Source organism: Phalangium opilio, unplaced genomic scaffold (genome assembly GCF_054372755.1).
Source record: "Phalangium opilio isolate 3A_F unplaced genomic scaffold, DU_Popi_V2 ptg000003l_1, whole genome shotgun sequence".
Lineage (NCBI taxonomy): Eukaryota > Metazoa > Arthropoda > Arachnida > Opiliones > Phalangiidae > Phalangium > Phalangium opilio.
The window spans coordinates 7,895,264-7,918,423 of record NW_028324145.1 but is presented as its reverse complement, the minus strand read 5'-3'; the positions used below and the strand labels follow the sequence as shown (position 1 = coordinate 7,918,423).

Genomic DNA, 23,160 nt, shown 5'->3' with positions numbered 1-23,160 from the left:
CTTATCGACACTAGTTCAAGATCGCGAATGTTACTGAGGAATGTAAAGAAAAACGACACGAAGTTCTTTGTTCTCTAAAAACAATGAAAACCGGGATGATTTATTTTTGTGCATTTAACCTTTTTGTTTATCACTCGAACAAACCAGATTAATATAATATCAAAAGAAACAAACACAAAAGGCAGTGATGGGTAATACGCGATACGATACGATACGATACGATACAACATCAAATATTAATATATCACAGTTAAGCGCGCAGCAAACACGTTTTTTTTTTGTATTTTTTTGTATTTTCTAAAATTTTTTTTTAATTTTTAAAAGATTTTTTTGTTTGTTTTGATAGTTGCTCTTTTTATTTGAAATTCGTATTTTTTAAGTATATTATGTCATTTCCCATTAAGTATTATTATTATTATTATTTACTTATAGGGGCTTGGCATTATAAACCTTATTTTGAAAATTGCGACGTAACACGAGTCACGTGACGCGATACAACACAAGCAAAATTTTCAAATTATGTTTTGAAATAAAAACTATCAATTTTTTTTAATTTTAAATTTTTAACTTTAGAATATTTGATTACGATGTTATATAGATATAATAATAATAATACGACGAGACAATGAATGCGGAACAATTAAATTTATATCGGTATAACATTTTGGCTACTTCACACACTATTTTGTTTTAAAATTTTTGATTTTCTTCATTTTTTTTTTTTTTTTACTTGGCACTTAAAAATTTTATCCTAATTAAATTTTATAGTAGTAACTTTATTTTTTTTTTTTTTTCAAATTCGGAAAAAGGTATCACAGATGTAATTATAGTAAGAAAATTTCTCTTTAAGATTAATAAGCTATGATTAAAATTTAAAAACGTTATAGCGTGCCTGTTTTGGAAACATTTCGTTTCCACAAGAAGTGATATCTAGTTTATTAGGGAGAAGGTATAAGATGCCTTTGTATTCGCGCGCCATAGTCCCTGTCCCCCTTTCAAAATACAAGGGGGGACGTAAAAGGAGGCGCCGGGCTATTTCGCCTCTCCTCAGTCGGAAAATATGATTGTAATTTTCGTCACTCGCGTCGTCGCGCTGACGTGAGTTTTCAAGAACCAATGAGATGCTGGCTGGTTGTAATTTAGAGGGGCGGGGATTAACTCCGGACCTACTATACGTTTGGACTGGAGATAAAGCTGGAAATCTGGCGAATTTATACCTTCTCTCTGAGATACTAGATATAACTTCTTGGTTTTCATCACTTCAAAAAATTTAAAAACCACGTGTTTTAATTTTATTTAAGCTTTGTTTAAAGACCTTTAAAATCTATTTTGGTCCGCAGATTATAATTAATACGCGTATATAATTAACATTCTACCATAAAACGGGTGCTCAAGCTAGCTATTTTAAAAATAAGCTTCGCCTCTTTTTTTTTTTTTTTTTGACGTTATTCAGTAGAATGGAGAATTTATAATTCTCATTTTTTTTTAATTTTGATTATTATTATAGTAACTGTATATTTTTTCTTGTAGACTTTTTAAAGTCTTTTGGAAGAAGGGGGTTTTTTAAAAAATATATAAAATGAAAAATAAAAATGATTAAAAAAAATATATAAAATAATAATTAAAAATAGCAACCCCAGAAGTATATAATCAAAAGTACATACTTCAGCAGCGTAACTAAAGCGAAATGGAAAGCTACAATGAAAAAATTGGTGGGATAGAAAATAGCTTTCCTTTTTCCCTAAGTTTGTTACTTTGGTAACATTTTTTTTGATATCAGGTTTCAGCTGCCAAAGACAGAGACTCTGATACCTCTGGAAGTTGCCGTAAAAATGGTAGATTAATTCCTTTTTAAGGAAAATTAAAAACAAAACATACAGATAATAATACTAAGTAACGGCTATCACAAAAATGAGCGTTTAAAACAAACCAAGATTAAAAAAAAAATTAAAAAATTAAAAGCCTTTTCCTTTTTTTCCGCCATTTTGCTTCCTAACTCGTTTTCCGTCTTTTAATTTTGATGTTCCTCAGTTTCACTGCTGCTACTTGAATCGCCGCTATCTTCTCCTCCTTCGTTCATTTGGCACTTGGGACATGAGCAAGTGAACAAGTAGTTTTCCCTACAATTAAGATTTCACGACAATGAAGCCCTTCCCTTATGGTAAAAGAAAGAAAAAACCACCCTTAATATTGGTACCTTAGGACTTTATTTCGGGAATGAGTGCTACGTTGACGATGAACATCGTTTAGATAACAAACTAAAACTTCCTCTCCAGGTTGAACTACGTTCAAACATTCCATAACCAGTGTAAAATCATTATAAGGGAATGTAGCTTCGGCATTAGGGATGCAACTATGATTGCCTGCGTATCATGGACAAATTATTAATGTCGCCTTTTTAAAGTCTATGATTTGATGTGAAACATTTCTCGCATCCTCTGATCAATAGTGTGTGACGTCACCCATGCTTTTTGCCCATAGAGTGGTACTGAGAGGGGAGGAGCTACGGGGATGTGACGTCAACATCTGTAGCATAAATTGTGTGGTCTGAGCTGACGACTTCCAATATGGTCGCCAAAATCAAGGTTAGATATAGAGTGGTACTGAGAGGGGAGGAGCTATGGGAACGTGACGTCAATATTGGGGGTCTAAATTTTATAGCTTAAGCTGACGACTTCCAATATGGTCGCCAAAACCGAGATAAGAGATAGGAGGGTGTGACGTTACGAGAAAATTCGTGGTAGCAGACTATAAGAGGGTGTGACGTCACGAGAAAGTTAGTGGTAGCCGACTATAGAACCAAAGCAGTACCCAACATGGCACCCCACTGCCAATGCTCTAAGCTTATGAGTTTTACCTTGGCACTGAAATCACAACTGAGATAGATATATAGGGAAAGGCCAGAGGGATGTGGCTTAAAATTGCTCCTCCCCTTACCACCAAAATGGCGGCGGACTTTACTGGGTGGAAGGCTAGTAAGGGAACGCGTCTGATGGGCTAAGCAGGGGCCTATTCAATCATGATTGTCATATTTTTTAATCCTAGTTCAGGAATGATGTGACTACATGAAATATGATTCCAAGTTTATAAGATACCACCAGGCGTCGCTTTATCTATGACCTACATCACTACAAACAAACTCTCAGTAACCAATGATACACTTATGGAACATATCTTATAAACTTATGGTATGATCAGAGGAAACAAGAAGTCGCGCGTCTAGAACAAAATTTACATGAGCTTTGCAAGGGATATAGACCAGACCCTTCATTATTGAGACTGATGTTTGATTCTAAAATAATAAAAACCCAATTCTTTACAAACAATATTCGATTTTGAAAGAATCGCATAACTGCTGAAGTCAAAAATCCAATCACCCCGGCAATGAATTTTGGAATGCAGGGTTTCAATAAATTCATCCAGTTTGGTTCTATCCTCTTGAGCAATCTCTAAAGTGTCACAATTTCTCATCCAAGCACTCAAAGCGCTGGTACCAATTCCCTGACCATTAGTTCCCACCATAACAATCAAAGATTGAAAACCCTGAGGGGTGAACCACTAAATACCATGCAACAATAAAACTTCAGCCAATTTGTTCGTTCGTTTTTTTGTATAAAAAAAGGCAGGCCTATTTGGCAATCGAGCCTTACATCCTTCAAATATTCATCATAAAGAGTTTTGGCCAGAAGTTCCCTAAGTTGTTCAAGTTGGGCTTTAAATTCGGGTCTCAAAAGGCGATGCTGCAAAGCCTCATCAGGATTTATAAAACGATGGCAAAATTGGGAGAATAAATGACGAGCCCCGGCTTTATCTTGAGCTTGTTTTACAGTGGCAATAATTCTAGCCACCAACATAATGTTGGCAGTTTCTGGGGGTAAATGCATTTGTCTCCACGCCCCTTGAAGTAACTCCAAAGGGTGTTGTTCCCCTTCTTTGGTTGAGACATTGCCAACGCAAAGAGACTGATGATATTGAACCCAAGCATTGTCTCTATACATTTTTTTTTTAAACATGTTCAATCTTCTCTAAGTAATTTACGTTTTTGGAAGATTTTCCCCCTGAAATATACTTACTTGCAAGTTTTACTGCAATAGGAAACCTATAAGATATACACATTTTTTTTAAGGAAAACAGAAATTTGGATCCTAGTTTTATCGATCGAGGTATTTTTATAAATTTGTTATACCTCACAACCCTCACAATCAACGTGATTTTGCTTGACGGTGCTGCATAGGTGGCTGAAGGGCAGGTTCAGAGAAGAATTTCCTGTTAAACGACGCGCATTTTCTTCCGCAGTTTCCAAAGGACGAAGACAAAAATCGCAAGCGCTGTATCCCCATGCTTGATTCCATAAAAATTGACAAGCAACCAAAGGGCGCTCTTCAAAAATTATTTCACCTGGTTGCAAAGTGCGAAGAGCCACCAAACCTCTCCCCTAAAGAATAGGTGGTTAAACTGGATCCGTATTTTTATTTTCCAATCATAATGGGACACTAAGAGAGGGGACCCTTTCTCAAAAGGAACTGGTTTGGTTTTTGGGAAACCGAGAGCACCACCAACCCTTTGCCTATATGAAAGGACATGACATTTTCGACCCAAACAAAAAAATTTCCGTTGAAAACCTTAATTTTACGTTATTTTGACGTTTAAAACGAATTTAACGGTAACTTATTGACATTTTCAACATCTTTGAACGTATATTTACACGAATTATCACTTACTTTCGGCCCGCCAAGTTCTCGAACTTCCACCGCCGGGTTCGTGTCGGAGTCCGAATCTTGTAAATCTGCGGGAGCTGCGGCCGCCATTTTAAATAGCGTTCGTGACGTCACGAATTTTTGGTGTCGCCCTCTATGAAAAAATGCAACTTTTTTAAAGCGCCCAAAAATCTATTTTGGTTTCAAAACGCGCCTAATTTTGAAATTAGTGGAATTTGTTAATGATTTACAAAAATGTCGTGCGAATTAATTATTAAATGGAGTGGCAAAGAGTACAATATTGATGATTTGACTGAAAAAGATAGTGTTGCGGATTTAAAGAACAAAATTCACCAAAAAACCGGGGTGTGTAAATTTTTTTTTCTTTTGGAATGAATGGGTTATGGGGGAACAATACAATACGCGTTTATTGCGGCATAATATTTTGTTTCAGGTATTACCTCATCGTCAAAAATTAATGGGCCTAGTATTCAAGGGTGCGTTTCCAATAAAATAGGCCCAAAATGTGCCCAGAATCGAATATTATATATTTTATTATTTTCCAATAGGTAAACCTGCCGGAGATGATGTTCAGCTATCAGCTCTGAAGCTTAAAAAGAAAGCTAAGGTTATGATGGTTGGAAGTTGCGAAACTGATATTAGCGAAGCATCGAAGCAACCGGAGGATTTGCCAGATGTTGTCAATGATTTTGATATTGGGGATGAAGAAGATGTTGCTATCGAAAATAGAGGAGAGTTCCTTGCAAAAGTTGAAAAGAGAGTTCGAGACTACGAAGTTAAAGTCCTAAATCAACCCAGAGTTGGGAAGAAACTTCTAGTTTTGGACATTGACTACACTTTGTTCGGTAACGGAAAAGCTTGAAAATGGCTTGATAAAGCCTGACTCATTCCCAAATCCATTTAGATCACAGATCAATAGCTCAAAGCGCTGGGGAACTAATGAGGCCTTATCTTCACGAATTTTTAACATCAGCCTATGAAGATTTTGATATAGCAATCTGGTGTATGGGCTGAATATTTTAATTCTAAATTAGAAAAATTCCTGAAATAAATAAATCAAAAAAATCCCCATCACAGCTGCCACGAGTATGAAGTGGATTGAAGTCAAAATGAAGGAACTGGGCGTGGCAACCCATTCTGACTACAAAGTAGTCTTCTATTTGGATTACTCAGCCATGATTAGCGTCTACACTCCAAAATATGGTTTAGTCGATGTTAAACCATTGGGAGTAATATTCGGAAAATTCCCCCAGTTTCATGCTGGAAATACTATAATGTTTGATGACATTAGACGAAATTTTTTAATGAATCCGCAAAATGGATTAAAAGTAATCTTTTGGAAGTATCATAAGTTCCATAAGTTTGTCACTGGTTACAAACTGGAACTTGTCATGAAGTGACGTAGGTGAAACGTCATAGATTCTCCTAAAGCTACATCGCCACCTGGTGGTGCCCTGTCAAAGGCTTAGTACAGACTAAATAGGAAGATGGACTACAGAACCGCGTGTAGTCAATTCTCGCGTCGTTCTCGAACTAGCTTTCAGTAAATCCCTACCATTTTGAAGTATAATGTGCTACCACGAATTTTCTTGTGACGTCACATCCTCCTATCTCTTACCTCAGTTTTGGCGACCATATTGGAAGTCGTCAGCTTAAGCAATACAATTTAGACCCCCACCGTTCCCGTAGCTCCTCCCTTCTCAGTACCACTCTATAGGAAGTGTCATACTTATGGAAATATCTTATTATAAACTTATGGCGACGTCAGTTACAAAATTAAAATTAAACATCATTAATAATAATTTTGTTACAGATTCGGCCATTTAGAGATTGCCATTCAAATCGACATAAGGATAGGGAGCTACTAAAATTAGCCCGTTACTTGAAGACAATTTCCAAACTGGCTGATTTAAGTTCCCTAAATCATAGATACTGGGAAAGGTAGTAAAAGTTCCCAAGTTCGCTCGACCGCAACCCTCTAAGCATAACCAAAAACGGATTTATGTAAGAAGAACGTTGAACGTAGCAAATTCACTCCCCATCCTCGCATACTTTATTGAGAAACTTCGTCCGCTTATATTTTGACTCCACCCACAAATTCTGTATATAGCTACTTCTAAAGATCGAATTTGTGGGTGGAGTCAAAATATAAGCAGACGAAGTTTCTCAACAAAGTATGCGAGGACGGTACTAGAGGCTAAAGCTACGATCCGACGTTCTTAGTACATAAATCCGTTTTTGGCATAACCATATCTAATCTAATCTAATTTAGATATGTTCGAGACCATTCAGAAGCTGAAGAACACCCTTGAAAAAAACCAAAAAAATGACGCAGTTTACTTTCATTCCATGATATTGTGTTTCAGCTTTTCTTGACTCATGAAGCTAACGAACGATCTTTCTTAATATAAAATATAATTCTAACGGACAATAATTATTTTTTTTTTTTTTTGATATTTTAATATTGTCCAGTTATAAACAAAAACTTCTTAATTATTATTATTATTATTATACAAAGAGAAATAAAAACTTCACAAATCCAGTAAGCGGTTTTTTAGATTAATTTTAAAGTTGTTTGTTTGTTTTTTCTATTTTAGGGTTGGTTGGTTTGTTTTTTTAATAATAAAATGGGAAAGGAGGCTGCGGATGAAAATTTTGTCAAATGTGTGACGGAGGGGAAATAGGATGCTGAGAGAAAAAAAGTTTTGTTTGTTTGTTTGTTTTTCCCCCGATTTATTTCTCAAAAAGGGATTTTGGAAACTAGCTTTAGCTTTTTGAGTGTTTCCCTTTTTTAACTGATTTCGGTAGAGATAATTAGACCCAAAAAAAAATAAAAATTACTAAAAAAAAATTGTTTCGAGAGTTGGAAAAAAAAAAAATACTCAAGGTGCCGTAGCCGCATTACCATTGGGATTGTTGACCTTCTTCTTAATTACAATATCTTTAAGATTTACGTGAACTTTCTCCTTATTCGCCAATGGTACAGATGCCATGCAAAATCTTTTAAAATAAAGAAAAAATTTTTTGGTCTAGTTTTGTTCCTTCGAGTGAGTGTCTTATTTCAAGTCATTAACGATACAAACCTCTTGAAAGCTTCTAGTTCCTTTTCGGCCTCGTCTAATTCTCCATTATCAAGATCTATATCTTTTGGTAAAAATACTTCATCTACGTAAAGCAATAAAGAATTAGAATTAATGTAATTAATTAGCCTTATTCCTGATCAGCGCCATCTACCTATAGCGGTGACTTTGAGAACTACTGTAATCGGCAAGCCAATCAGATGTCGCTAAAATTTGGTGACGTCATTTTTGGTAAGACCCGAGAGTGCCAGTCAGTGACGTCACCAGATTTTAGCGACATCTGATTGGCTTGCCGCTTACAGTAGTTCTCAAAGTCGCCGCTATGGGTAGGTGGCGCTGATCAGGAATAAGGCTAATTCCTAAAAAAAAAAATACCTAAAGATGAACTATCTTCAACACAGTTCTTTTTCTTTTTATTTTTCTTGTTACGAATCGGGGCGGGTCCCGCGTTTGACTGTAGGGTAAAATTTATCAAGTCAAGTACATTTTGACAAAAAAAGGTTTAAAAAAATTTGAGAGAACATCTATTAGTTATACCCGAGTGTTGTTTGTAACGTTTCGAACTTGCGTGTTAATATTGTTATTAATAACAGGAACAGGGACGATTCCATTAATCCTAGAGGAATTCTTTTTAGGTCCAGTTACAACAACAACCGGCTGCTCTTCCTTCTCGACAACAGTTTCCCTAGGCGATGGCGAGATTTTTTTAGGAGAACTTTCTTCCTTCAACACCACCTCATCGGTAACAGAGTGGTTCAAAACTAAAGTTTTTGACTGGGATTGTGAAATGAGTTTGCTTTTGTTTTTGGAATTGCAAAGATTTTCATCTAAAACGATTACGAGACTTTAGTCAACGCTCCGAGAACCCTAGAAAGTTGAAAGTATAACTTTAAAAATGAAAAATTACCATTAGCAACGGCTCTAGACGCCAAAGCCTCTTTAACGGGTGCCGATTCCTCTTCCAAAGCTCTATTAGAGCGAGGCCCTTTTACATTTTCACTCATTCTATTTGCCTTTATTTTAGGTTTAGGAGAATTTGTCATCAACGTAACATTATTTACATCAACGCTGACTCTATTTTCTAATGGGGGAGAAGCCGATCTGTGTTTCTTAGTTTCCCTATGTAATGATTCTCGGGAACCAATTCCCCTATTGGCGTGAAGAGTTTCCCTGATTGGCGGAGATACACTCTAAAAAAAGACGTATTCACCCAAACTGAGTATTTCCCTCGCGAAAGAAATTAAATTTCCATTTATTTAACGTATACCTCCTTCTTCTCTACGTTCTTCTCGTCACCGATGGCTTTCTTGGCCTTTTTTCGTTGCTTTTTATTGGCTGCTTTAGTGGAAGAAACTTTTGTCGTTCCATTAACTGGTTTCCTACAGTTTCCCGAGCACCCATGATGATGATCTTCGTGGAGATGCGTGTCCTCACCCTCTTGATCTAAATCAGTACCATTTATATACCTAAGTAAATCGTCCAGCTCTCTATCATCGGCGCTTCTAGTCAGTATCTTCCCATGGTTATTTTTATCTGTCGCAAGAGGCAAATTTTCTGGTAGATTGCTTGATGGGGAATTTGACAAATGCTGAGTGGTCGTCTTACTTGATCCGGTAGAGCCCTCCGCCTTTAACATACCAAAAAAACATTTACAAAACTAACTCGAGCTTTGAATTTAATTTAGCATTATTTCTATACCTTCCTCTTGCTAAGCCTCAACCTTAGCCTCTCTCTCATTTCAGGATAATTGCGGCTTACCGGAGCAACGACAGGCTTATAAAAAATAGTTAAAAAACAATTATTTCAACTATTTTCCACCTTAGAAATGAAATGAGAGTTTATATCATTTTTCCTCACCACTCCGTGTCCAAATACTTCGCAGTAGCAACAATCGCAAACCCTAGACTCTCTAGGATTTGACGTGGAAGTTGAAGAGCTTCTTTCCGAGCAAGAATCGTCTAAGCCACTTTCATCCCCTTCAACGTAATTCCCTCCATTAGGTGGCATAACAGATTCGCAACACTGATCCCTCGCTATTTGAAATAATAAGTGTGTTAGGTGAAAATGGTTAGAAGAGGAAAAATAAATTATTCTCAGTACAATGATGATGGTGGTGATGATTATGCCTTCCAGTCATTTGACACTCTGAAGGTGGCCCAGCTGTACCCACTGCTACTGAAGCGGTTCCTTCCGTCATTACTATCTGATCTCTCTGACTAACAGTTGAAGAAGTGTTTTTCACAGAGGGTTCGATAACAGAGGTGGTTTTAGAGTTCCCATTAACTTTCAAAGTTTCCGCGGAAGAGTTGGCCACACCACGAGTTTTACCACTAGGAATGTTGTTGCTATTAGCAGGGGCTCCCATAGCGCAACTAGTTCCCTGAGTCGTTTTCAAGGGACTACCTACAATAGTAGTACGCTTTTAGCTTCACTCTATTAGTTAAGACACAACTATAGGGTTGCTACAAAGCCATCAGGACTATGGCAGGGCCCCCAGCCGAATTTTGAAAATATTTATAGGAATTATAGGACTTTTTTCATGAAAATATAGGAATTTATAGGACGTTTTTCCAGAATTATAGGATTATATAGGACACTAAAATATTAATTTTTACTTTTTTTGAAGAACCAGTACCTACTGCAAACAAAGGCCGAGTAATTAAACAAAATTTTCAAAAACATACCCTCCATAGGATAGCATAACACTATACTTTGCAGGCTCGTAACTGTAGTTCTACTAGAGATACGGGGATGCCATTTGGGTATGTTATAGTCCTATTTGTCCCCCATACAACCATACTAAAAACTTAGGCCTACGACAAACAGGGGCCGAGAAATTAAGCAAAACGTAAACAGACAAACTCCTCCGTAGGAATAGCTTTAGACTATACTTTGCTGGCCTATAATTCTGGTTCTACTAGAGATACGGGGATGTCCTTTGAGTATGTTATAGTTCAATTTCTCCCCCATCCAACCATACTAAAAACGTAGGGCTACGACAAACAGGGGCCGAGAAATTAAGCAAAACGTAAACAGACAAACTCCGCCATAGGAATAGCATTAGACTATACTTTGCAGGCTCGTAACTCTGTTTCTACTAGAGATACGGGGATGTCCTTTGAGTATGTTATAGTCCAATTTGTCCCCCATCTAACCATACTAAAAACGTAGGGCTACGACAAACAGGGGCCAAGTAATTAAGCAAAACGTAAACAAACAACCCCCTCCATAGAAATAGCATTAGACTAAACTTTGCAGGCTCGTAACTCTGGTTCTACTAGCGATACGGGTATGCCATTTGGGTATGTTATAGTCCTATTTGTCCCCCATACAACCATACTAAAAACTTAGGGCTACGACAAACAGGGGCCGAGTAATTAAGCAAAACGTAAACAAACAAACCCCTCCATAGACTATACTTTGCAGGCTCGTAACTCTGTTTCTACAAGAGATACGGGGATGTCCTTTGGATATGTTATAGTGCAATTTGTTGCCCATCTAACCATACTAAAAACGTAGGGCTGTGACAAACAGGGGCTTCCAGAATAATAGAATTATATAGGACACTAAAATAAATGGCGGAGCACAGTACACTGAACGTTCTGTTATCAGAACCATAATATACCGAGCTATTTTTAACTAGTTAAGCTACATACGAGGGAAACCATCTCCATTTCATGGTTTTTTTTAGATCCGAATCCTGGTTTAACCGATGGTTTGCTTAGAATTCGCCCAAATTTCAAAATTATAGGATTTTATAGGATTTTTGGTGATTTTAACCAAAATTATAGGATTTTATAGGACAGTTTTAAAAATATAGGATTTTATAGGAATTATAGGACCTCTGGGGGCCCTGCTATGGGATCAGTCCTGAAAGAATTCTTTGACCCAGCACTTACCCCCAGGAGAAAGCGCGTCTGACTGTGTCCCCACGTTGTGAGATGTTGTTGGAGAAGATGTACAGAGTGTATTAGAAATATCTCCCGAAGAACTAGACCTACTCCTGGGTTGAACAGGCGCGAAGAAGTTTTTCGACTGAACACACCCTGAGCCATTTGGGCTACTCGAAGGTATTAGCGGTGTCAAGTTTGACCCAGCATTCGCTTGGTTGTTGGAAATCCCTAAATTGCCCATAACAGCTTCAGCAACCTTATTCTTGACAATATCTAAGCTCCATTCACCTTGAGCGGCTAATTTCACTTGCTCCCTGAATACTTCTTTGGCGACTAATTCGAAATCGATAGAATTACTGGCACCATTTCCCGGGCTGGCTTGATGGTTGGTCACACCGCCAGTAATGGGAGATTGCCCAAAATCGAGACAAGGCTTTTTGTTGGCCTCCAAAACGACGGTGCTATTAGTTTTAGCAGCCTTTCTGGCATGCAGATTATACAGATGAGGATGAATTAAGGCTTTACTAGCCAAGTGAGAGGCGGCTGAACGGGCAATTTCGGATAAATGGTTGGGAAGCAAGGGGTAAGATCCAACAGGGGGAGGGGCGCTCGAGTTTGAAGAGGATACTGATGAAGAAGAGGAACTATTATTATCCATAGTAGGTCGTAGATTAAAGGTAGGATATTTCTGAACTAAACAGTCATGGCATTCGCAGGAACTATTTGAATCCTTAAATCAAAAAGAACATCATCAAGGAGAGTTCCTTAGAGCGCAATTAGACGACGTACCAAGGGTGTATCTTTGCATTTCTCCAACACACTCTGAGTGGTATGAAGTGGCAGTGTAGATTTAATTTTAACCGGGTTGTACAAGTTTAAGTATTCATTTCTTCGAAAAGAGTTAATATCACTACGAGGGTTTTTACGCTGACTGGAAAAGAAACTAGGAGAAATGTCGCCTCGATGCTTGTGGTGAAGACAGCCTTGAGTAGAAGAGGGAGGGGCTAACTCGCACTTTGCATTACCAGAAAACATTGAAGGAATATCTGGAGAGTTGGATGGAACCGACGCGGGTATGGAAGAACCCGAACTCTGACTGGTGGCAAGCCCCGCGCTGTTTATGAGCAAATCCGTTACTTGTTTGGGTAGTATTTCACTACTAATAAATATTAAACCAGGAATTGTTCGCTAAAATTACTCTCCTCGCAACTAAAACCAAGTTTCTCTACTTGCCTGTTCAACTTGGTAATTTCTTGCAATAAAAGTTTGAGGTCTTCTCCTTGTTGTAACTCAACATTGGAACCGAGAGAGAGTACGGAAGAAGCCGAACTTGATTCGGAGGAACAAGAAGAGGGTGACGAGGAACAATTACTACTACTTCCGGATAGTGGCTCATTGCTGGTCATAGCCAATTTGATAAGAGCGTCGTCGTTCAAGTTCAGAATTCCCGTATTTTTGCAGTTCTTGTTTCCACCACCAGCATTGGGTAAATTTAGATTATTCGAAGGTAACTGAAGATTATGATCAGTCGTAGTGGGAGTAGTTTCCGAGTTATTGTTTTGGCACTGCAATAAAGATTTCTGATAAAATGCCTTGGCAAAAGCGTTTTTCTTGTTCAAGACTTCTCGCTCCATCATTTTCCACTGTAAATGAAATGATTCCCAATCCTTAAACCTTTGTTTAGCTTGAACCATCTTTCAAACCAATGACACACATAGGTCTCAGAATCCATTTTTTCACCGCCACCCTTGGCCATCGGTACATACCTGTCGTTTATTAAACTCTTCCATCAAATTCATAGCTTCCCGATACACCACATTTATAACAGTCATTTCATCATCTAGCTTTGAAAACCTCGCTAACGTGGGACACTCCACACCTCCGTGTGTACCTGAGCTACCGTTTAAAGGTGAACTAAAACGATAAAATAGCAAAATAAAAAACGCGTAAATACATAGGGTACCAAAGAAAGTTATAATTTACCAAACGTGAGATGCTTTTTGAGATAACTTTTGTTCAATATTTGAATGTAGAGTGCATGAACAATGAAGGCAACATCTTTGAATTTTGAGAAGTAAACTTGAATCACTGTAAACGATGCTTCGGAAAATGTGGCGGTTTACCAACTCCCACGTTAAATTAAAATTTTTAAGATGAGTGACCTCCTTTGGAAGGAAGAAAAAGGTGAATTTTACAACAACCAAAATAATTATTTAACTCACTAATTCTTCTAGTATAGGAGCCATCCTCCTTGAAGCTGCGCAAAGTGACTGATATTCGTGGCAAACCCAATGCAGAAAAATATCACCATCATGATTGTTTGGAAATTTTGATTGAAGACCCGCTTTAAGAGCCATTGCCAAGTCGGAATTTCCTTGCCTCTCACCATCATCCTCTTCAAGTTCTTCTCCTAAACCATTCCCCTCACCCGCGCAATCGGAACTTATCTTGTAAGAGTCGTTAATGTGTTTAAGAAGACTCAGTAAACGACATCTCATGTCATTAACAAAAAGCTTCACTTGTGACTCCAAACAGACAAAAAAGTGTTGCGGGTCTTGTTTGCAAAGCCTTTAAAGTTTGTAATATACTTAAAACAACAGTTTCTATCATTGGTTATGATTTCTTTTACCTATGGACCCATTCTTTCAAAGTTTCAATACTAGGACTCGGAGTAGCTTTCTTTTTCTTTGTTAAAGATTGAGATAAGTATTCTAGTAAAGATTTGCGCCCACCTGATGCTCCACTAGATGAACTACTATGACGCTCATTCAGATATAACCCTTCCTCCCTGTACACCTTATGCAAATAGGCTTTAATATCTAACCACCCTCTTTTAAGCTCTCGACATTCCTCTTCCTCTTCATTTTCAACTTGTCTAATTTAAAATTCGATTTTTAAATATAGTTCAAAAATGAATTTAGCCTATTATAATGGATCATACTTTCTCTCGCAACAAGCTGTGCACAGACAAGCTCCACTGACCATAGCCGAAGATAAATTTGCCACCGGTGCTCCCATTAGAGAAACCATTTCAGAGGGATTGTCTATTGGAGTCTCAAAAGTTGACCCATAATCACTCTCTCCTTCTCTCACCATTTCAGTTTCAACTCTCAAAAGTGAATGGGGCTGCCTTATATTGTGTCGTCTCTAATTTTTTGAACATACTCTGATTAAGAAATTGTAATTTCTTTGAAACTAAATTTGTTTTAAAAAAAAACTAACGTATGAATAAGTGACTTTGTTATCAGGGGGTAATAGACAGTTTTCGCATTCTTCACACAAAAAAAGAGGATCCTATGGGTCAAAGTATTATTTAGCCAGATTTGGGTTAGATCATATTTATATATAGGCAATGATTTACTTACAGGTATCCCTAGCTCAATTTTTTTCTCATCACAAAGGTGAAGATCCCGACTAACCCTAAACCCTTCCAATAGGCCAGCTGAATATTCCCCCAACTTTGAAGAACTCTTTTTCAAGTCTGAATTTGTTTGAGGACGATGACATTTAATGCAAATTATCTTTTCACTGGACGAGGCAGAATTTCTCATATCTGACCCTTGACAAAACCGGTCCTTAATTTCAGATATCTAAAAGGCAACATCATAGATTTCTCATTGCAATTAACTCATAAACAAAGATGAGAAATTAAGGACGCCTTCTTTAACACTTTTCACACTAAAATGTTACTTCATCCATTTATGGAGTACAAATGTACAATAGGTAACTCATGTTATAGCCAAAATCAAAACGCTAAAATTATTACATATTGTCCCCATTATTATTTTAAATGATGTAATAGCGTTACCATACTACTGTTTAATTTAGTGAAACTTATTAACACATGTAAAACGAGATAATTTCACCTACATCAGTAATATTATAAAATAAATAACTAAAAAAGTAAATTACTTATTATAAGTAATCTATTCTAAATACACGTTAAGCCTTGGTTAAGGAAAAGTTGAGATGGGGGTCCTAGGCTTACTTTTTTTCTAGCGCGGATTTTAATTAATTACATCAACTTCATTTCAAATTAGCATTTATTTCAAGCAAATTTTAATAGAAATTGAATATATTTACGTCTATTTCCGGCATATCATCGACAGGAGGCAATTCATTGAATTCATTCGACTTGGTCGCCTGTGTACTATTTGACAAACGCCCTTTCTTGTTTTTCCGCCTTTTGGCTCGTTTATTCTCGGCGGGACTCATTTTGGGACAAACGCGCTCGTAATTACACGATCACTTAATTAATCGGTAACGAAAAAATTGTCGAATGATTATACTTTTATAAATAAATACCGAAAATCCTCTCTCAAACCTTCGACGATCTTTTCCGCTGGTGTACACGAAAACATGGATTTCAAGATGGCCGTCCGAAAATGAAACAACTATAGGGCGACCTCTTGTGAAGAAACGCCGCAACTTTTCGCGCTCAAATTTAAAAAAAAAAAAAAAAAAAGACGCGATGCGCTCTTGATTTTGCTAATGTTAAAAATCTTATTAATTTAAATGAAATAAACACCATATCAATCATGCAATTTAATTGTTTTTTATGTTATTCTAAATAGACATACATTATACATTTGCAAAAAAAAAAAAAAATTTAAAATCATATGATCATATTACTAGTAAATATTTTCTTTTTGCGTGTCATGGATTAGCAGGATTAATTTATTTTAAAAATATCTTTTGGTTTTGTAAACGCTAAATAGAATATTTTTTTTTTTACAATATACAGAAGAGCACTTAAGACTATTATGTGTTTTAATTTACATATGACACATTAAAGCGTCAGTTAATAACTCATAAATAAAAATTAGGGTACATAAGGTGGGGGTGGAGCTCTATAATTTGGTGCTGGTGGCAAAATCCGGGTAAAATTAACCGGTTGATGAACCAAACTGCTTGATGGCAGAATTAATCTCCTGGGGTTATTCCTCTCATTTCCGCTGCTAGATGACCGACAAGGCCATAATTGACAATGCGTATTTCCAATGGAAAAAGTTTCATTTCCATCTTGATCATCCAGAAGTTGATCTTCTCCTCCGTCACCATCCACCACCATTGGGTATTGTTTCAGCAAATTTGCTGCGGCTGTTAAAATAGCCACTGCTCCCGCAGCTGTCACCAGATAATAAGAAATGTCAAATTTGATCTCTATTCTAGTTCCTTGATTTCTTTTAGTTTGATCCTGTTGTTCTTCCATCAAAGTTGAAGTGTAATAACTGATTCCGATCGAACTAATGCAGAGGATCACTGAAAATAAAAAGAGTAGGCCTATATTCTTTTACATTTCCAAAATAGGCGATTTTTTGGCCGTTTCGTTTTGTTGATTAGGTAATCTACTAATCTTACCAGTAGCGATACTTCCAACAGCGCTACGTCTTAGAAATATAACTTTTTTTCGCGAACTTTTAAGGCCCAGGCTGTCACATAAAAATTGAATTAAGGAGCACACTATAGCACCCAAGCATAGCACAATATTGGTTTTCATTAAACCAACTATTTTTGGAGTAACACAGTCGCGCAAAACTGAAATGATAAACAAAAAATAAATCAATTAATTCTCATATTAATTAAGAATAAACTTACAAACATTCTCCGATGTTCTATACACTAAAGATGTTTGATGAGTTTCTGATGAGCCCAGTGGTATCACCGGGGGTAATTGAGTTTCAAATTCTCCAAATGAGAAAAAATACTCCACGCCTAAATACTTTTTATTGCAACCACCACCCTTAAGAGCAAACCACCTGGGTTGTGAAAGGGCAATGGCCAGAATTACTATCACAAATATTCCAAGCATTGCAGACACCAAATTTCTCTCCCTGAAAATTAAATCCCTAAGTTATTAAATTATCCCTAAGAAGGTTACAAATTATTGGGCTTAACAACAAAAACCCGACCCTCCTTGCATGGCTTAACGAAAAGCAACCAACCAAACATCAGTCACTATCCAACTTTACAGTCATATTCCCAATTTAATTGTTGTTTAATTACCTCTCTTTCAGTTGCCATCGTCTCTGGATCCATAGATGATCTTGAGAAACTGTATATATTTCCATTTTTAATAAGGAAATTAAATTGTTTGACCTACTAGACGTCACGTCTTCTTAATGTAAATGTCAATTTCAGTTCCATAAATTGCTAGGCCTTGGACAGGCTAAATAATTACAGCAGCTAGTGCTACACCAGTAACACCACCGATGAATTAAACTTTAATCAGGAATTCTTTGTTGAAAACGTAACTTAAAGGACATTAACAATGAGAAAACTTCCTAAAATATTGCGAAATCATCGGGAATTCCGCTAATTTAATAAATAAAACACAACAAAAGTCATAATTGCGTAGGCAGTAGCCATTTCCGTCGTTTGTTTATTTATTTTAATTATAAGGTTCATCAATAGATGGCGCCAGTCGTACAAACAAAAAAAATTCAAACAGTATATTGTCACGTGCTTTTATTAAATGTTAAAATGTTTAAAACAATTTTGACTTAAAAAAAAATAATTATTTAAAATCTTCATTGGAATCCAAAAATGGCTTTCAAGTCTTGTAGGCTTATTTTATGACTGTTTTTGTCAGAGTTTCCTTCTAAAACTCTCGAAGCTAAACCCAATTTCTCATTTTGAAGTTTCATAATGTGTTCTTCAATTGTGTCTCGACATATAAACTTATGAATTTTTACATCCTTCGTTTGACCTATTCTATAAACGCGATCACAGGCTTGACTCTCTAAAGCCGGATTCCTTTAAAATTAAAAATTATTAAAATTTCTTGTCAATAGCTTTAAAAGTTTAAAATTAAAATAAATTAAATATAATACCAATGAGTATCAAGTAGAAAAAGATGATTTCCACCCGTTAAATTAAGGCCAACTCCTCCAGCCTTCAGGGAAAGTAAAACCACCTTAATTTACAAACAAAAATTAAATTTAACGATATGGGAACAAATTAATTAATCAGATTTGATTATACTTGTGGTCCATTTGGTTTGAAATTGAATTTTTTCATAATTCTGTCCCTTTCTTCAAGTTTCACATTTCCTTGAATGACATCAAAGGATATACCTTCTTTTTTAAGGTGTACACCCATTATTTCAAGAAGTGTAGTCCATTGAGAAACCACAACACTATAAGAATTTAAATTATATTACAAATGTTAACACGATAATGAATTTAATTTAATTAATATTATTAATTATTAATAACACGAACCACTTATCTCCTTGTTTAGAACTGATCACATTCTTAATCTCATTCAAAACTTGGCTTAATTTAATACTGGTCGCTTCAGCCCTGAAATCCTTATCATGTTTGTAAGAAGATAAGTTAATAGAGGTATCACTAAGTTTAGCGGGAGATTTGGCTTCGTCATTCAAGTTCAAATTTGACATCTGTTGTAAAATATCATCTATACTATCATCTTCCTCCGCATCTTTCGATCCATCTAATAACTAAATAGCAAAGAGCAATAATAAAAAAAGAATTAGGATTATTTTGATTTAATCTGCTTTAAAAACATACTGGACGTAAGAGTCTCAAGTGACAACAGCATTGTTGCATTCTTGTCATGAGTGATAATAGTTGGGCGGCGTTGACTGTCTTTTTGGCAGTAACAGTGGAAGATATTTCTTTCGCAATTTCATTTTGAGCCGTTTCTTTTAACATACGGGTCCACGCTGATCTTTAAAAGTCAAAGAGTTTATATTATAAACCTCGATAATTAAAGCCTGAAAAAACAAACATAACATTTTACCTTAAAAGAATTGCATTTTTCTAAACATAAACGGAAAGATAAAATTATCTCTTATTACAAAATAATTAGCATTTAATTAGTCTTAAAAAACTATCAAGGACTAGTGCGCCATCCGCCATTGGTTTAGTGGCGTCTGCTAGCCCGAACCCCTTACTACTACGGGATTGGTTGAATTTTCACAGGCTGAGAGACGCCACTGTAAGGTAGGTTCGATTTAGCAGACGCCATTAAAGCAATGGCGGATGGCGCAGTAGTCCTCGCGTTTAAGACTAATTAAATGCTAATTATTCTGTAATAAGAGATCATTTATTTTGTATTTAATATTTTCCCTTTTATATTTAGAAAAAGACCGTTCTTTTAAGCTATAATGTTATGTTAACTGAACATTTACTAAAGCCTACTTTGAGTAACTAAGTATCTTATCATAAACTTCTTTTTGCTTTCCTTCCAAATTTAACATATGAACTTCAAATGTTTTTTTAGGTAATTCAACAATCAATTTTCCGTTTTCATCAACGTCATTCTTGTTACGTTTGAGAATAATACTCTTAACTAATTTACTAAGTCGTTCATTGCCTAGAGAAAAGGGTATTAGAGATTTCAATAACATTAATTTAAAACCTTAAACTTTTGCTAATTACTGGAAGTACTAGCCATCCAATTCTTCCAAACTTGATACTCGTCAAAAGGAGAGTATCTCAAGAATCTAATGTCATTTAAAATTAAGTTTAGGTACTAATTTCCTTCCCCAGATAGAGTTTTCAATTTAATACCTTAAAAGGCCATAAAGATCCATAAGATTGTTATGAATGGGAGTTCCGGTGACTACCCATCGACTCTTGGCTCTTAACCTACAAATTGCGATGCCGGTACTAGTTTTTGGGTTTTTTATATTATGCCCTTCGTCCAAAATAATCCTATTCCATATAATTTTCATCAAGGGGGATTTGCAACTTCTCGCTACGTCATCTTCTTTATTCGCAGATTGACCCCAAATATCTTTGGAAGTTTTTTCAGATCCTTTTAGTTCTTTTTGAATTATATTATAACTCGTGACAACAATATGATAGGACGCTAGACGCTTATCTCGGTTGGTTCCGTGATATAACAAAACGTCACCGGGAAAAGCTGTACGTTTACAATGATGAATGACTTCACTCTCCCATTGATGTATGAGTGAAGCTGGACAAACTACCAAAGTAGTTTTGGCGCGAATAAGACCATCTCCGTGATTATATTCGCTTTCAAGATCTCTTTCAACGTCTTTGAGGATCAGAGCCAACATAGTTAGGGTTTTACCTAAACCCATATCATCCGCTAATATTCCACCGGAAGGAGACTGGTCTTCCCTCCATAGTAGCCACTTTAACGCTTTACGCTGGTGAGGCTTCAACGTTGTTCTTAAACCATCTGGATCCGGTTCTTCATCTTGAGGAGCGGGACAAGTTTCTAAAGATTTATGTAAGGAAACTAAAGCCGCCTCTGTGGCACCACGAACTTCTAATTCTCGTCTATTTGTCATACGGCCTCCGTAAAACTGTTTGTAATTATGTTGACCTGAAAATAAGGGGGAAATATAATACTTTCAACACAATGACTGTTAACGTCAAAGTGTTTTTATACCAGCATCGTGATAAGTTGGATTAGAAGTATTTGGAATGTCTTTCAAGTACTTAATTTTCATTTCTGAAGATTTTGCAATATCTTGTTGGGGTACTGCAAATTTTGAAGGTGGTACAATGCCGGGTTGATTTACAACTAATTTGGCAGGAGCTAAAACACTTTGAAAGCTAGCTTCACTTCGGGTTTCGCTTTTACAGCTAGCTGAAGCCACAACTGGAAGTTCTTCTTCCAAATCATTTTGGGTAGATCCTCCTTCCATTTGCAGTTTTTTCAAGCGGGCTTCCAAGTCAATAATACTATCTTGTAATTTTTTCCCCTTATCTGGTAAATAGTTGATATCTACTTGGCTGACTAATTTCTGGATGATTAATAGTTCAATTTTTAGGTCAAAACTCAAAAGTAATCCCCAATTAATTACGCTTCAAATGATTTACTTTCTTTTGTCCTAGCTCTTTTAGAAGATTATGTTCACTCTCAGTAGGTTTTACAACAGCCTGAACTACGACTTTTCCCTTAGTTTTGTCTACGTTATCAGCCTTTAAATAAAAAGTCAATTTGCAAGCTTGTATTATATGCCTAAAACGGTACACTGTTAAGAGTAAACATACAATTTTATTTGTGCTACTAGATAGTGCGGAAACTTTATTTTTAGCTGATTCGCCCATCCCCTCTATATTACTGGGATTTTCTTTGTTCTACGACACGAAAATGTCAATTTTACTCTAGGAAACACCTGAAACTACCAATAATTACTTTGCTCGTCTCCAGATTTTTTCTTCCACACCATTTGAGTCCATCATTGCGTCCTTTCAAGCACCGGTAATAATGACCTTTTCTATCAATACTAGCTTCGGAATAAATCGCTTGTAACTCGCATATTTGGCCTTCGTGCTGCATACACATAGTTGGGTCCATTCCCGTACGTATGTAGAAGTTACATCCTTTCCCATTACACACGTAAAAGCTTTTTCCAAATTGGCGGGAACCTTCAGTGGCTCCAGTTTTAAGGTAACATGGCTTATCTAAGAATTACATAGTTGTAGTTTTTCCACAAATTGTTTTTAAGTGATGTGCAAGCAATAATAATAACGAAATAATTAAGGTCTCACCATTATCACAGGTAGGACAAGTAACGATTTCCATCTTTAGTTTAGTTTTAGTTTTGGTACCATTAGCCTCTCGGTATAAATGTTTATGTGAAATAGCTTAATCCTTTTAGCCAAATAAAAAAAAAATACCCAGAAAGATAATGAGTCCGATAAAAACGAACGAGGATATTACATCACCTCCGTCCACCAGTGCCGCTAAAATTTGAAATATCAAGACTCAGGAGTGTCATTGACGTCACAGAATCAGTTCACATCTCATCGAGTTGAGAAAATTACCACTACTAGTGGCCTTTGCGTTAACCTGCCTATTGGGGTAGGTGTGACACTGTTGAAAACATTAGGACAGACGGACAGCTTCTAAGTTTATCACGCGATGGTGTTGCCATCTCGAATCCTAGATAAGAAATGTATAAATACATGTAATTTCCCGCCTTTTTAGTTCTCTTGGTTGCACCGGGATGGCGCCACAAGCGCGTGATATAGTTAATTCCGAACGGGTATTATTGGAGTCAGCGTACAGGGGAGGGAAGTGGCTACCGCTACCATAGAGACTATAAATCCCAGTCTATAGTCTCTATGCCGCTACCCGCTACAGAAAGTCGTGACTCGGAGTCGTGCAGGGTTGCCATATTGGGCTGGAAAGCCGCCAATTGGGCTTCTTCTCAAAAATATTGGCTTGAAATAAAAGGGTTGGCTGTTGGCTGGAAATTGGGCTTGTCGGGGTTTTTCTTTGGCTTTCTGTACTTAAAATACCGCCAATAGGGGAAAATCATTAGAATGCCCAAAAAAATGACAAATGGTGCTGTCAAACCTTTTGAGCGGCTTATAATTCATGATTAAATAAAATGATTTCATTTTGTTTTGGGTTTTAAAAATGGTGTCAGTATAGAATTTGCATTAAAATTTCTAAAAAAAACTATTTTCAAATTTTCACGATAAATTTTTGGCTTGATTTTGGGCTGGATAGTTTAGA

General features: G+C 36.5%; 5 protein-coding genes across 10 annotated transcripts; 1 reads left to right on the top strand and 4 right to left on the bottom strand.

Moving 5' to 3' along the window:
* Window positions 1-63: 63 nt before the first annotated feature.
* LOC149717521 (protein-lysine N-trimethyltransferase SMYD5-like) lies at window positions 64-6,462 on the bottom strand. Its single transcript, XM_089839839.1, has 9 exons — window positions 6,337-6,462; window positions 4,722-4,851; window positions 4,187-4,435; window positions 4,074-4,099; window positions 3,651-3,990; window positions 3,378-3,558; window positions 3,236-3,292; window positions 2,198-2,363; window positions 64-2,120 (listed from the first exon to the last, which is right to left on the bottom strand). The coding sequence occupies exons 2-9, from the start codon at window positions 4,806-4,808 to the stop codon at window positions 2,012-2,014; spliced, it is 1,215 nt and encodes a 404-aa protein (XP_089695965.1). The 5' UTR covers window positions 4,809-4,851; window positions 6,337-6,462; the 3' UTR covers window positions 64-2,011.
* Window positions 4,857-7,750, top strand: Ublcp1 (Ubiquitin-like domain-containing C-terminal domain phosphatase 1). The gene is made up of 7 exons (XM_089839918.1): window positions 4,857-5,063; window positions 5,152-5,194; window positions 5,267-5,563; window positions 5,623-5,721; window positions 5,796-6,046; window positions 6,532-6,659; window positions 6,991-7,750. The coding sequence occupies exons 1-7, from the start codon at window positions 4,953-4,955 to the stop codon at window positions 7,028-7,030; spliced, it is 969 nt and encodes a 322-aa protein (XP_089696044.1). The 5' UTR covers window positions 4,857-4,952; the 3' UTR covers window positions 7,031-7,750.
* LOC149717519 (protein FAM193A-like) lies at window positions 7,150-16,071 on the bottom strand. 5 transcript variants are annotated; one of them, XM_089839488.1, is made up of 22 exons: window positions 15,775-16,071; window positions 15,057-15,281; window positions 14,914-14,985; window positions 14,633-14,838; window positions 14,321-14,566; window positions 13,914-14,259; window positions 13,675-13,856; window positions 13,458-13,605; window positions 12,925-13,385; window positions 12,481-12,850; window positions 11,698-12,421; window positions 9,899-10,201; window positions 9,656-9,831; window positions 9,497-9,571; window positions 9,404-9,425; window positions 9,066-9,331; window positions 8,706-8,988; window positions 8,336-8,625; window positions 8,174-8,252; window positions 7,802-7,883; window positions 7,624-7,718; window positions 7,150-7,513 (listed from the first exon to the last, which is right to left on the bottom strand). In XM_089839488.1, exons 1-22 carry the CDS (start codon window positions 15,904-15,906, stop codon window positions 7,485-7,487), a joined length of 4,812 nt encoding a protein of 1,603 aa, XP_089695614.1. In that variant the 5' UTR covers window positions 15,907-16,071; the 3' UTR covers window positions 7,150-7,484. The 5 variants fall into 5 exon arrangements, with proteins under 5 accessions (XP_089695614.1, XP_089695605.1, XP_089695588.1 ...); XM_089839479.1 differs by having other exon boundaries at window positions 9,066-9,425; window positions 11,698-11,919; window positions 11,980-12,421; XM_089839462.1 differs by having other exon boundaries at window positions 9,066-9,425.
* A 231-nt stretch (window positions 16,072-16,302) lies between these two features.
* LOC149717518 (transmembrane protein 127-like) lies at window positions 16,303-18,068 on the bottom strand. The gene is made up of 4 exons (XM_089839260.1): window positions 17,698-18,068; window positions 17,290-17,525; window positions 17,053-17,229; window positions 16,303-16,953 (listed from the first exon to the last, which is right to left on the bottom strand). The coding sequence occupies exons 1-4, from the start codon at window positions 17,760-17,762 to the stop codon at window positions 16,514-16,516; spliced, it is 918 nt and encodes a 305-aa protein (XP_089695386.1). The 5' UTR covers window positions 17,763-18,068; the 3' UTR covers window positions 16,303-16,513.
* A 78-nt stretch (window positions 18,069-18,146) lies between these two features.
* Window positions 18,147-22,551, bottom strand: LOC149717517 (transcription termination factor 2-like). 2 transcript variants are annotated; one of them, XM_089839206.1, is made up of 14 exons: window positions 22,365-22,551; window positions 22,188-22,290; window positions 21,832-22,100; window positions 21,687-21,773; window positions 21,513-21,614; window positions 21,079-21,436; window positions 20,229-21,012; window positions 20,097-20,161; window positions 19,857-20,031; window positions 19,224-19,383; window positions 18,915-19,153; window positions 18,676-18,829; window positions 18,525-18,607; window positions 18,147-18,447 (listed from the first exon to the last, which is right to left on the bottom strand). In XM_089839206.1, the coding sequence occupies exons 2-14, from the start codon at window positions 22,219-22,221 to the stop codon at window positions 18,222-18,224; spliced, it is 2,736 nt and encodes a 911-aa protein (XP_089695332.1). In that variant the 5' UTR covers window positions 22,222-22,290; window positions 22,365-22,551; the 3' UTR covers window positions 18,147-18,221. The 2 variants fall into 2 exon arrangements, with proteins under 2 accessions (XP_089695332.1, XP_089695340.1); XM_089839214.1 differs by having other exon boundaries at window positions 22,360-22,378.
* Window positions 22,552-23,160: the final 609 nt, after the last annotated feature.

Bases quoted from the DNA above. Each gene is read 5' to 3' on its own strand.
- LOC149717521 (XM_089839839.1), bottom strand. From the start codon at position 4,808: ATGGCGGCCGCAGCTCCCGCAGATTTACAAGATTCGGACTCCGACACG. The intron at 3,559-3,650 runs GTAAGGCTCGAT...CATGGTATTTAG, and splicing joins ATGATGAATATTTGAAGGAT to TGGTTCACCCCTCAGGGTTT. The intron at 3,293-3,377 runs GTGATTGGATTT...TTATTATTTTAG, and splicing joins TTCCAAAATTCATTGCCGGG to AATCAAACATCAGTCTCAAT.
- Ublcp1 (XM_089839918.1), top strand. From the start codon at position 4,953: ATGTCGTGCGAATTAATTATTAAATGGAGTGGCAAAGAGTACAATATT. The intron at 5,064-5,151 runs GTGTGTAAATTT...ATTTTGTTTCAG, and splicing joins AAATTCACCAAAAAACCGGG to GTATTACCTCATCGTCAAAA. The intron at 5,564-5,622 runs GTAACGGAAAAG...AAATCCATTTAG, and splicing joins CATTGACTACACTTTGTTCG to ATCACAGATCAATAGCTCAA.
- LOC149717519 (XM_089839462.1), bottom strand. From the start codon at position 15,906: ATGAGTCCCGCCGAGAATAAACGAGCCAAAAGGCGGAAAAACAAGAAA. The intron at 13,606-13,674 runs GTAAATTATAAC...TTATCGTTTTAG, and splicing joins CAAAAAGCATCTCACGTTTG to TTCACCTTTAAACGGTAGCT. The intron at 7,884-8,173 runs GTATTTTTTTTT...TGCTTTACGTAG, and splicing joins TGAAGATAGTTCATCTTTAG to ATGAAGTATTTTTACCAAAA.
- LOC149717518 (XM_089839260.1), bottom strand. From the start codon at position 17,762: ATGGAAATATATACAGTTTCTCAAGATCATCTATGGATCCAGAGACGA. The intron at 17,230-17,289 runs GTAAGTTTATTC...TTATCATTTCAG, and splicing joins TAGAACATCGGAGAATGTTT to TTTTGCGCGACTGTGTTACT. The intron at 16,954-17,052 runs GTAAGATTAGTA...TTTTATTTTCAG, and splicing joins TGTTGGAAGTATCGCTACTG to TGATCCTCTGCATTAGTTCG.
- LOC149717517 (XM_089839206.1), bottom strand. From the start codon at position 22,221: ATGGAAATCGTTACTTGTCCTACCTGTGATAATG. The intron at 21,437-21,512 runs GTAAATCATTTG...TTAATCATCCAG, and splicing joins AAGAGCTAGGACAAAAGAAA to AAATTAGTCAGCCAAGTAGA. The intron at 18,830-18,914 runs GTTCGTGTTATT...AAATTCTTATAG, and splicing joins TCTAAACAAGGAGATAAGTG to TGTTGTGGTTTCTCAATGGA.